This window comes from Macrotis lagotis, chromosome 1 (assembly GCF_037893015.1).
Source record: "Macrotis lagotis isolate mMagLag1 chromosome 1, bilby.v1.9.chrom.fasta, whole genome shotgun sequence".
NCBI classification, from domain to species: Eukaryota; Metazoa; Chordata; class Mammalia; order Peramelemorphia; family Peramelidae; genus Macrotis; species Macrotis lagotis.
Genome location: NC_133658.1, coordinates 758,816,733 through 758,828,663, shown reverse-complemented (window position 1 = coordinate 758,828,663; position 11,931 = coordinate 758,816,733). Strand labels below are relative to the sequence as shown.

General features: G+C 33.6%; 1 protein-coding gene across 1 annotated transcript; it reads left to right on the top strand.

Moving 5' to 3' along the window:
- Positions 1-7,104: 7,104 nt before the first annotated feature.
- On the top strand, positions 7,105-8,037 carry LOC141488012 (olfactory receptor 8G5-like). Its single transcript, XM_074187685.1, has one exon. The coding sequence runs from the start codon at positions 7,105-7,107 to the stop codon at positions 8,035-8,037; it is 933 nt and encodes a 310-aa protein (XP_074043786.1).
- Positions 8,038-11,931: the final 3,894 nt, after the last annotated feature.

Sequence of the window (11,931 nt, the reverse complement as noted above, 5' to 3'; positions counted from 1 at the left end):
TGAAAGTAAATATAAAGGGGCAGCTAGGTGGGTAGTGGATAAAGCACCGGCCTTGGAGTCAGGAGTACCTGGGTTCAAATCCGGTCTCAGCCACTTAATGTTTACCTAGCTGTGTGGCCTTGGGCAAGCCACTTAACCCCATTTGCCCTGCAAAAAAAAAAAACCTAAAAAAAAAAAGAAAAGAAAGTAAATGTAAAGTTAAAATTTAAAAGAAAATTTAATGGGGAATAGAAGTAAAGCATAACTGAGGAGGAATAAGAGGAAAGGAAAGAGAAAAGTACAAATGGGGACAGATAATGGAGGGAAATAAAGAATTTGTAATCTTAACTGAAAGTTTGAATGAGATGAACTGTCCCATAAAATGGAAGCAGATAGCAGAATGGATTAAAACATAATCCTACAGTATGTTGCTTACAAGATACACATTTGAAGCAGAGAGATAAATACACAAGGTAAAGGTAAAAGACTAGGGGAAAATATATTATGCTTCAACAGAAGTAAAAAGGTCAGGGGTAGCAAAACCCTGATCTCAAAACAAAAGTAAAAATAGTTCTCATTAAAAGGAATAAGGAAGGAAACTACAGTGGGGTTAAGTGGCTTGCCCAAGGCCACACAACTTTGTAATTATTAAGTGTCTGAGACCGGATTTGAATTCAGTTACTCCTGACTCCAAGGCTGGTGCTTTATCCACTACCCACCGAGCCGCCCCAAATAATATCATTATTGAACATTTATGCACCTAGTGGTATAGCATCCAAATTCTTTGAGGAGAAGCTGAATGAACTACAAGGAGACATAGAAAACAAAACTAAAATAATGAGGAAACGCACTCATATGCAGAAAGACAAATAATAAATGCATGCTTTTTAAATCATGATGCAATAAAAATTACATGTAATAAAGGGTCTTGGAAAGATAAACCAAAATTATTTGACAACCAAATGCTTTAATTTTAAAGAACAAGTGGATGAAATGAGTCATAGAAGTAATTAGTAATTTCAATCAAGAATATGATAACAACATAGTAAAATTTATAAAATACAGTCAAAGAAGTTTGTAAGGGAAATTTTATATCTCTAAATGTTTATATGAATAAAATAGAGAAAGAGGAAGTGAATGAATTAGGCATGCACCTAAAAAAATGCTAAAAAAAAGAACAACTTAAAGATCCCCAATTAAATCAGAGGAGAAATTAATAAAATTGAAATCAAACAACTATTGATCTAATAAATAGAAACCAAGAGTTGGTTTTATGAAAACACCACTAAAATAGATAAACCTTTGATTAATCTGATTTTAAAAAGAGAGAAAAAAACAAAACAAACTAAATTACCAGTATCAAAAATGAAATGGGTGAACTGATCCAGTGAGGAGGAAATTAAAGAGACAATATGGAGCTATTTTGCCCAGCTGTGTGCCAATAAATATGATAAAGCTGAGTGAAATGGATGATTATTTACAAAAATACTAACCACCCAGATTAACAGAAAAGGAAATAAAATACTTAAATAACAACATTACAGAAAAAGAAATTGAAGAAACCATCAATAAATTCCTAAGAAAAGATGTGCAGGTCCAGATGAATTTACAAGTGAATTGTGCTAAACATTTTAGGAACAATTGATTCCAATTCTACTTAAACTATTTAAAAAATAGGAAAAGAAGGAGTTTTGCCAAATCCCTATTATGACACCAATATAGTACTGAGACCTAAGCCAGGAAGACACGAAACAGTCAAAGAAAATTATAGACCAATATCTCTAATGAACATTGATGCAAAAACCTTTAATACAAATTTAACAAAGAGATTACAGCAAGTTAATACTAGGATAAAACACCATGATCAGATAGGATTCATACCAGATAGGCAGGAATAGGTCAATGTTAGGAAAGCATTCAACATAACTGAACACATCAATAACAAAAGCAACAGAAATTATATGATTATCTCAATAAATGCTGAAAAATTCTTAGAAAAAATAGTCTCCATTTCTATTAAAAGCACTAGCCAGTATAGGAATTCATGGAGTTTTTTTCCTTAAAATAAGTATCTTAAACCATCAACAAATAGCATATATAATTATGGATAAACTAGAAGCCTTTCTAATAATATCAGGGGTGAAAAAAGGATGTTGATTTTCACCATTACTCTTCAACAAAGTGTTAGAAATCTTAGCTTTAGCAATAAGAGAAGAAAAAGAAATTGAAGAAATTAGAGTTGGTAATGGGGAAACAAAATGATCATGATTTGAAAATAATATGATGGTATACTGAGAAAATCTTCTAAAAATATTTGAAACAATTGACAAATTCAGCAAAGTAGCAGGATATAAAATAAGCCCACGTAAATCATCTGTAAATGATTTCTGTAAATGAACAACAAACCCCACAGGCAAGAGATAGAAAGAGAAATTCCACTTACAGTAACTGCAGACAACATTAAGTACTTGAGATTCTACCATTCAAGACAAAATCAGAAACTGTATGAACACAATTACAAAACACAAATAAAGTCAGATCAAAACAATTGGAAAAATGTAAATTGTTAATAATAAAAATGACAATTCTGCCCAAATTTAATTATAATTCAGATTGCCACCCAAATTACCAAATAACTCTTTTACTGAACTTGAAAAAATAGTAACAAAATTCATCTGCAGCAACAAAAGATCAAGAAAGATTGTTGGGAAAACTGGAATATTGTATGGCAAAAATTAGGCACAGTTCACATGCTTTACCAAAATAAGGTCAAAACAGTAGAGGATTTAGACATAAAAGGTGATTCCATAGATCAATAAACAGATCAAGAAATATTCTGTCAGATCTATGGAAAGAGGAGCAATTTATGGCCAAACAAGTAACAGAGTCAATTATAAATTACAAAATGGATGATTTTCATTATATTAAAAAGTGTTTACACTTATAAAATCAATGATGCCAAAATTAGAAGGAAAATAGAAAGCTGGGAAACTATTTTTATATATAGGGGTTCTGATAAAGGTTTCATTTCTAAAATATAAAGAGAATTGAATCAAATGTATTGGGTTATAATTCATTTGGCAATTGATAAATGGTTAAATGATATGAACAGTCAGTTTTCAAATGAAAAATTAAAGAAACATATAATCATATGAAAAAAGTTCTCCAAGTCATTACTGATTAGAGAAATGTAAATTAAAATAATTATAAGATATTATCTAACACCTGTCAAATTGATTAAGTTGGCAAAAAGGGAAAACTCAATTTTGGAGAGATTGTAGGAGGAATGGTATATTAATACACTGTTGGTGGAGTTGTCAACTAATTAATTCATTCTGGAAAGAAATATGCAATTATGCCCAAAGAGCAATAAAACTGATCATACTTTTTGACCCATCAATATTAATAGTAGGCCTATTATCCAGAAGAAATTCTAAAAAATGGGAAACATCCCACATGTGTTTATCTATAGTTCTTAGAAACAGACAAAATGCTAAATAAACTATATTCCTTAAAGATGAACAGATAATTTTTATTTATTATTTCCAGTCTTCAGGATTTCTCTTTACCAATTCCTTCCTCTACCACAATAAACCTATTTTATAATATATAATATATAATGATCTCCCAGAACTTTTCACATCCCTACTTCATTAGTGACCCATGTCTTAGTTGATTTAGCATTATTTTTTAAAAACTAGTATGAGTCTGAGGATAGATTTCAACTCTACATTTAGCATTCTCTCCACTGAAGACTCTACCACCCACCAGGCATAATACTTGGGATAAAAGCACTTTGTTGTGGTTACTGTAGATGTTATTCAGTGATGCCTGATTCTTTGTGACCCCAAATGAAATTTTCTTGGCAAGGGTACTGGAGCAGTTTGCCATTTCCTTCTCTGGTGGGTAAGGCAAACAGAAATTAAGTGACTTTCCCAGGGTCACACAGTTATTGAATTAGAACTCAGGTGTGCCTGGCCCCAGGTCTGGCACTCTTACCAGTTGAACCACCAAGCTATATGGAGTGTTCATGAGAATTAATATCTCAGGTATGAGGGCGTGACAAGTACTTTTCAAGGCTGCTAATCCACCCAACTCTGATCTGTCATTCCAAGAAACTGTAGCATACACAGTGACCATAGCTCAATAAAACCATCTTGGTATATGGACTAAACCAGGTTGAGGATGACCAACATATCTCAAATCTACCATAATTTAGGGAAATTTCTTACCCAAGCATATAAAGATTTCCCCTTATAAAATGGAATAATGAGAACAATTTGTTTCCTCAGTCATGAATGCTGTTGAAAAAATATATTGTGGATTGCTTAGTGTTTGAACAGACATCAAAAACAATGAGGTCATCCATTGAATGCCAAGTCATCACTGGTTGGCTTGACTTTTGTCTTGTCACTAGACTTCAATGATTCAGTCAAATGGAAATGTGAAAAAGATTTAATTTTGTGCCTCATTGAAAATTTTAATTTAGCAAATTTTTTTGTGTATTCTCCTTCAGAATGGACTAAGATTTAATCATAACAGGAACTCTGGATTTGACAATTCCCTCCCCTCTGCAATTCATCTGCAATTTAAAACCTTTGAGCTTTTTGAGACACAAATGAAAAACAAAACTGATTTCCCATAGCTACAATAAACTTGAAATCATGCTGTCTTCACACCAAGACTCTATCCACCTTAGTAGAATGCTTACACACACACACACGCACACACACATACACACACACAAACACACAATTATTTTTTACAGAAACTCGTATAAACGTACAATAAAAGAATTTCAAAGTTTTGTGGTATTTTGGTTAAGAAATAAGATACCTAAATTTCAGGATAGTTTGATTATTCGAAAGTAGGGAAACATGATTTCATTTGATGTCATTAATATTTATTATAAAACGTATATAGATGCTAGAGAACTGTGAAAATTAATGAATTCACTTCTTGAATCTACAGTTATTTAACGTTCATTATTTGAAGGCTACCACTGAATGAGGCTAAAGTACACCTGAAACTAAAAATGTTCTCTTGGACCTCAGATTTTTCTGGAGCATGTGAACTTTTCTTTCCCCTTTCATATTGAAACTATATACATATGCCACCCATTTTTGTGACTGTAAGCTCACAATAGCAGAGAACATCATATTTTTCATTAGTAGATTTCTAGGAATAAATATCAAGTGTTTTTTAAGTAGTTATTATTGTAAATGAGTGGCACTGTGCTAGTTATACAAAGGCAAAAATGAAGTTGTCTCTCCTTTCAAGAAGTTTACATGCTATAAAGGGTAGACAATATGCACATATCTAATAATATGCAAAGCATATTTTTATTTTTATTAGGTTTTTGCAAGGCAAATTGGGTTAAGTGGCTTGCCCAAGGCCACACAGAATTATTAAGGGCAATTATTAAGTGTCTGAGGCCAGATTTGAACTCAGGTACTCCTGACTCCAGGGCCGGTGTTCTAGCCACTGTGCAACCTAGCCACCCCACAAAACATATTTTAAAAAAAACACCACAAATTTAATGTAATTTGGGAGAAGACACTTGCTTCTGAGAGAGATCAGGAAAGTCTCATGTAGGGGAAAGTATTTGATAGTGTGCTTTCCATTTAGTATGTACTGAAGGAACAAATACATATGAGATTGAATTGAATTGATTGAATACTTAGCAAGTGACCTGTCAGAACTTGGGTATGAAATTCCTAGTTCCATTACTTAACTGCTCTAGATTAGAGCTGTCAAACATCTGGCAGACCACAGGAAGTTCACAACATTCCCTAGTGTAGCACAAACAAGATTCAAATGAATCTGGGAAATATTTAATAAAATAAATGAAATACAGAAAAATACATTTTAAAATTAAATCAACATACAGCTTGCAGGGATTCTTACATATGGATTAGGGGTCCCCATTTCTATTTTAATTTGACACTATTGCTCTAGCCTACAAGCTAAAGTAAGGTAGGGACTTGTCCTACCAACTCCCCAAGAGAGATCATTAGATACTTGGAGAATGGATTCAAATGCTAAAGTTAAGGAATAAGAAAGGTAAACATCAATAACTTCTTCCCAACAGAGTTGGATCCCTGGTGAGTCTTTTGTGAAACCTTTGCCTATATCATTTCTAATAAGGACCTTGAAATCTTAAAACTGAGTAGAAATTCCTCTTATATGATGTGGCACTGGTGAAATTAATAGGAATTAGTTTATTCCCTGCAAATGTCGAGGATGATCTGTGCAAAATCACACTCAGGAATTATCATCTCAAGAGCTTAAAAATGAAGAAGAGCATAGAAATAGATTTCTATGTTTTCATCCATTCAACAGAAAACTCTATGCCAGGGAGCAACCCTGAACTCATCAAGATCATTTTGCTTCTAGGACAATGGCAGTGCAAAATCTATAAAGTGCCACACGGAAGGGTAAGGGTATATATCCTGATTTGTCTTTTCAAACTCATAGTTATGAAACCCAAAAACTCTGTAACACACTCTCTCCCTGTTTGGATTAATTTATCCCTAACATATTCTGCTTTGTGGTTGTCAAAGCGGGGCAAAATATGGTTGTAATCAAATTGCATTGGCTTCAGTCCCTTAATACCTAGCATTTTCCAGTGACCTTTTTTTAGACTAAGACCCTCTAGGAGACACCACATCCATCTGTGACATGGTTTTCTTATCTTTGAGTTGAAGGGCAAGGTTATGGTCCTTACCCTAATATCCAGGGAAGGAAACTAATGAACTGTTTATGTTGCAGACATAGACAGTCAAACTGTCAGTAGTCATTGAACTAGAAATATATATGATAAAGAACAGCTGGAATTTTCTTCTTTTCCCTTTTCCTTGTTCAGCTGTGCCATTAGTGATGTCATTGTCTGATTCAGAAACTCAGTCACCTGTCTTACATTTCAGAGGAAAGCAAAAACAGCTGCCTGGAGTTTACCTGCCCTATATTGTCAATTGGATGGAAGTAGAATTATGTAGCCAAGGGACAAAAAGAAAGACTCAAAGAGATCAAGAAAGCAGTAACATATATTTCCTGCATGGGGTTCATAACGATCCTCTTTTAATATATGACTTTTCTCTCACTCCCACAGATCATACCTAAACAATGTTCACAGGAAATCATTCTACAGTGAAAGAATTTATTCTGGCAGGACTGACAAACCGATCAGAGCTCCAGCTTCCCCTCTTTCTCCTCTTTCTGGGCATTTATTTAGCTACTGTGGTGGGAAACTTGGGTATGGTAATATTGATTGGTCTTAGTTCACACCTTCATACTCCCATGTATTATTTCCTTAGTTGTCTGTCCTTTATTGATCTCTGTCACTCAACTGTCATCACTCCCAAAATGCTAGTAAACTTCATTAGAGAAAAAAACATCATTTCTTACCCAGAATGCATGACTCAACTCTATTTCTTCCTCATTTTTGTAATTGCTGATTGTTACATGTTGGCTGTGATGGCATATGACCGTTATGTTGCCATCTCTAGCCCCCTACTCTATAATGTTATCATGTCCCCACAGATCTGCTCAGGACTAGTAAGTGTGGTATATATAATGGGTTTCCTTGGTGCCACAGCTCACACAGGCTGTATGCTTAGAGTGTTCTTTTGCAAGAAAAATGTCATCAATCATTATTTCTGTGACCTTCTTCCCCTTTTGAAACTCTCCTGCTCTAGTACCTACATCAATGAGGCAATGATCCTATTCTTTGGCTCATTAAATATTTTTGCCCCAGTAATAATCATTGTGAGCTCTTACATATTCATTATTGCCAGCATCCTTCGCATCCAGTCCACTGAGGGAAAGTTCAAAGCTTTCAGTACTTGCAGCTCCCATATCATGGCAGTTTCTCTCTTCTATGGTTCTACTGCATTTATGTATCTGCAGCCTTCTTCTGCCAGTTCTATGGATCAGGGGAAGGTATCCTCTGTGTTTTATACCATAGTGATACCAATGCTGAATCCTTTGATCTACAGTATGAGGAACAAGGATGTCAAAGTTGCCCTGAAAAAAATTCTAAAGAGAAGTAAATTCTAGTGACAAAGAGATATGTGTGACATTAGTATTTTATGAAAAATAAACCATTATTTCATTCATCAATGAACTCCATTCTTCCTATAACTCTTCCAGTATCTCCTTTCAAAAGTTAGCTCCCTATACATTTACATTTTCAGGGCCTTTAGGAAGAGGAATAATTTAAAAATTAGTTTTAATAGTATGGAATAGCAATGTATCAATCTTAGGTCAGATAAACTACTGGCAATTTAATGCAGTGCATGTGAAACAAAATGTGCAGCACTCAGGCACATTAAAATAGAATTGTTTTGTGTTGCTATACAACTTCTTTAGATGAAGGTGCAGTTTATTTTAATCACTGTAAAAGACTATTTGTCTACATTTACAAGTTCTGTCTTCTCTCTAATGTGACCAGTCATCTGTTTAGTAATCCTATTTATCTTGGAATTAATTTTTATTCTTCATTTGACCTATGTTCAAGATTCAAGGATTCCTCTCTCTTGTTCCCATTTCCCTCTTGTCTGCTTGACTGTCTTGGAGTTTTAATATATTTATATACTTGAAAAAACAGGAATCTCTTAAGTTTCTTATATTTATGTACTATGGACCGCCCCACCCCAACTCTACCAATTGTAATTGTGTCCCAGCTTTTAGTACTAAATCCCTCAATGACAAATTAAACTACTAATGTCCTCTTGCCTAAGCAAAAGTCTCTGGTAAACTTGTTAACCCTCTCTAATCTAGTTCCCTTTTGTATTGAAGGAATTGAGAGGATTCGAACAGAAAGTATCAATGACAATTGAGTGAACCCCACTGACTCCATCAATTCTGAAGGTAGCTGTTTCCTTTTTATTTTATTATGAGTCCTGTCTTCTGAGAAAACTTTATTCAATTATGGGAATTGTGATTGAACTTTAATGCATTATTATAACCTAGTCCTGCAGGACTACCTTTATTTATTGATTAGAGACTCTTAAATAAGACCTGGGTCATGCTGACCAGAAACACAGTAAGATCTGAAGATTGGTACAGAGAGTTTTCTCTCAATTAAACATTAAACAAGTTGTCTTTTTTCTGAAAACTGGTCCATATTGGTCAATCAGTTGTTTTTATGTTCCTTTGATTATAGACACTTGGGAGGAGTGGAACAACTCATTTTCTGATTTCAGGCAATTGCACTAGTTTGTTTTCTTCCCCTCTCAACTTGGAATGTCCCTAATCTTTACTACAAATAGTAATCAAATTACCTTCTTTATGTATCCTGGCTGTTTTCTTTTAATTAATTGATTTTATTTAATTAACTGTTTTTAATACATAAAAATCGGTTCTTTCCTGTCTTTGGAGCTGAGCACTAAGGTCCATTCCCAACTGCTTAGGCAATTAACATGTTTTGCTTAATAAATTGATACACTCTGAAACTCAAATGTTTGTTTCCTCAGTGATTTCATTTTTTACCCACCACAGCACATACATCAGATATACTACACATATGTATAGTGTTTACACAGGAGCTGTCCACCTTTGATTTTCTCAGGGTGGATTTTTGATGTTTCAATAAAGCATCTGATAGTTTACATACTTGGTTTTCTAATTTGAGAAATGGTTATGAGAAATCTGTTCTCAGGTACAAATAAATGCACTTATATTTTAATCTGTGTCCAGAAATCACAGATCTGTTTTTCTTTATAAAGAATATCAGTACAGAAAGTGAATTTTCTTTTTTGTTAGACAGAAAGGATGTAACTGCTGAGATCATTAGATAATTCTCTAATATAGTCAAAGAACAGCTGATCATTATTTCTATTACTGGAAAAAACAAGGTAAGGGGGAAAAGTTTCTTATTTTTTTCACATCCAGGGATATGGAGGTAGCTTTCTTACCTTAAAGGGAGAAAATGTCACCTTAAGTCCCATCATTGCTTTTTCTAACCATTAATTCCCAAGATTATTTACTTTCTGAGGATTTTAATAAAACAAACAATTCTATTATCCTCTTTTCTTAAACTTTTCTTCTTGCCATTTTGTATATATGAATTGTTAAAATAAATTCATGTTAACTTATATGAAAGAATTTAATCGCAACATTTGTTAATAGCATTTCTTTAATGACAGAATGCAATAAAACCAAGAATGCAATTACTATAACAAAGTGATGCATGTTATGATCATTCTAACTTCCTCATCACTGCAACTTTGCTGACCATCTTTGTTCACATTCCCATTCCCATTAACACATCAATCCTCCCATTGATATAACAACATTCAATATGCCTTAGTTAAGCCAAGTCTAAGTCTAGCATGGTAAGATATGTATATGCCATCAGCACAGAGTTGAGATTTTGATGGTATGAGGACATCTTGGTAAGGACTATATATATTCATCAATGTAAAGGTGGGAGTGGAATTCAGGAAGTTGGAAGAAATTTAGAGTTTCTTAGACACAGCTTGAGAAAAGTATGCATTCCTCAGTGACTTAGATCAGTATAGATTCCTTGGATCCATAAGAGATGGGAAGAATAGATAGGCTTTTTTAAAATATGAGCAACACACAGACATTACTTTTGTACACCCCACCTTTAGAATATAAGCTTCTGTGTGCAGTGACCATATTGTGTTTTTTAAATCCCCATGAGCTAGCCTTGAAAAGTATTAGAAGCATATTACCATATTCTATGCCCCTAGAAAAGATGACAAAAAGTAGAGACAGTGAATTTATTAGGAGTAAAAGAGACAAATCCAGTGCTGTCTCTACCAAGGACGTAAACAAGGGAAATATCTGATTAACATATGCTTTGCCAGATCTGTGTTTATGTTGTTTGTGTGTGTGTGTGTGTGTGTGTGTGTGTGTGTGTGTGAGAGAGAGAGAGAGAGAGAGAGAGAGAGAGAGAGAGAGAGAGAGAGAGAGAGAGAGAGAGAGAGTCAAAGAGGCAGACAGAATCAAAGAACCAGAGATAGAGAGCTGGAATATCAATAACTACTCAATCTGTAGGTATTCAAAACTCTTACAGATAAATGTATTTCTTCTTGAACTGAATTAATTTGGTGGGCAAGGTCAATTATAATTGGGCAAGTTAAATTTGAATTATAGATCAATGATGATTGTGTTGATTTCTGGCAAAATTTTAGAGCCCATCATTAAAGAGATACTTTATAAGCACTTAGAAAGAAAAGCTGGGATCCTATATGTTCATTAAGGATGGGTCACTCAATACAAACATAATTTTAGACTAGTTTATTAAATGAAGTAGAAAAATTGAATTAGACTATTTTTTTTCCTTGTTTTTGGTCTAATTCTATGATTTATTTAAAGTAGACAAGTTCTGGTGAGTTAAACTCCCTCCATGAGTACAGCATGGTTACTGTTCAGCCACCTACAGTCTTAATTGTCTGGGACACTGAAAACCACAGTTGTGATATTCATAAATTTTAAAAATTTCGTAAAGTTCTCATGTTACTATTTTGCATAGAAGATAGAATGTTGGACTTGAAATCAGCAATACCTGCGCATAAATCTTATATTGATATTCACTAAGTGATTATGGACCAGTTTAAATACTTTCTGAATCTAAATTTCTTCAACTATAAAATCAGAATAAAAATATCTGTGGTATCTAGCTCACAAGGTTGTTATGGAACATAAATAAATCATTGTATTGTGACAGGAACAACATTTCTAATTCCTTATTCCCTTGCACGTTAAATTTTTCTTGGAAGGTATTGAATACATCCTTGATACTTGATTGATGTTTTTAGTCATGTGCAATTTCATGATTCCATTTGCTTTTTCTTGACAAAGATATTGAAGTGGTTTGCCATTTCCTTTTCCAGTGTACCTTTAAAAAGAGTGAAAGGAATACTCTTTAAATTAATTGGTATTTATTACTTTGATGTATTTTTAGTTTGATTGTAAAATTAA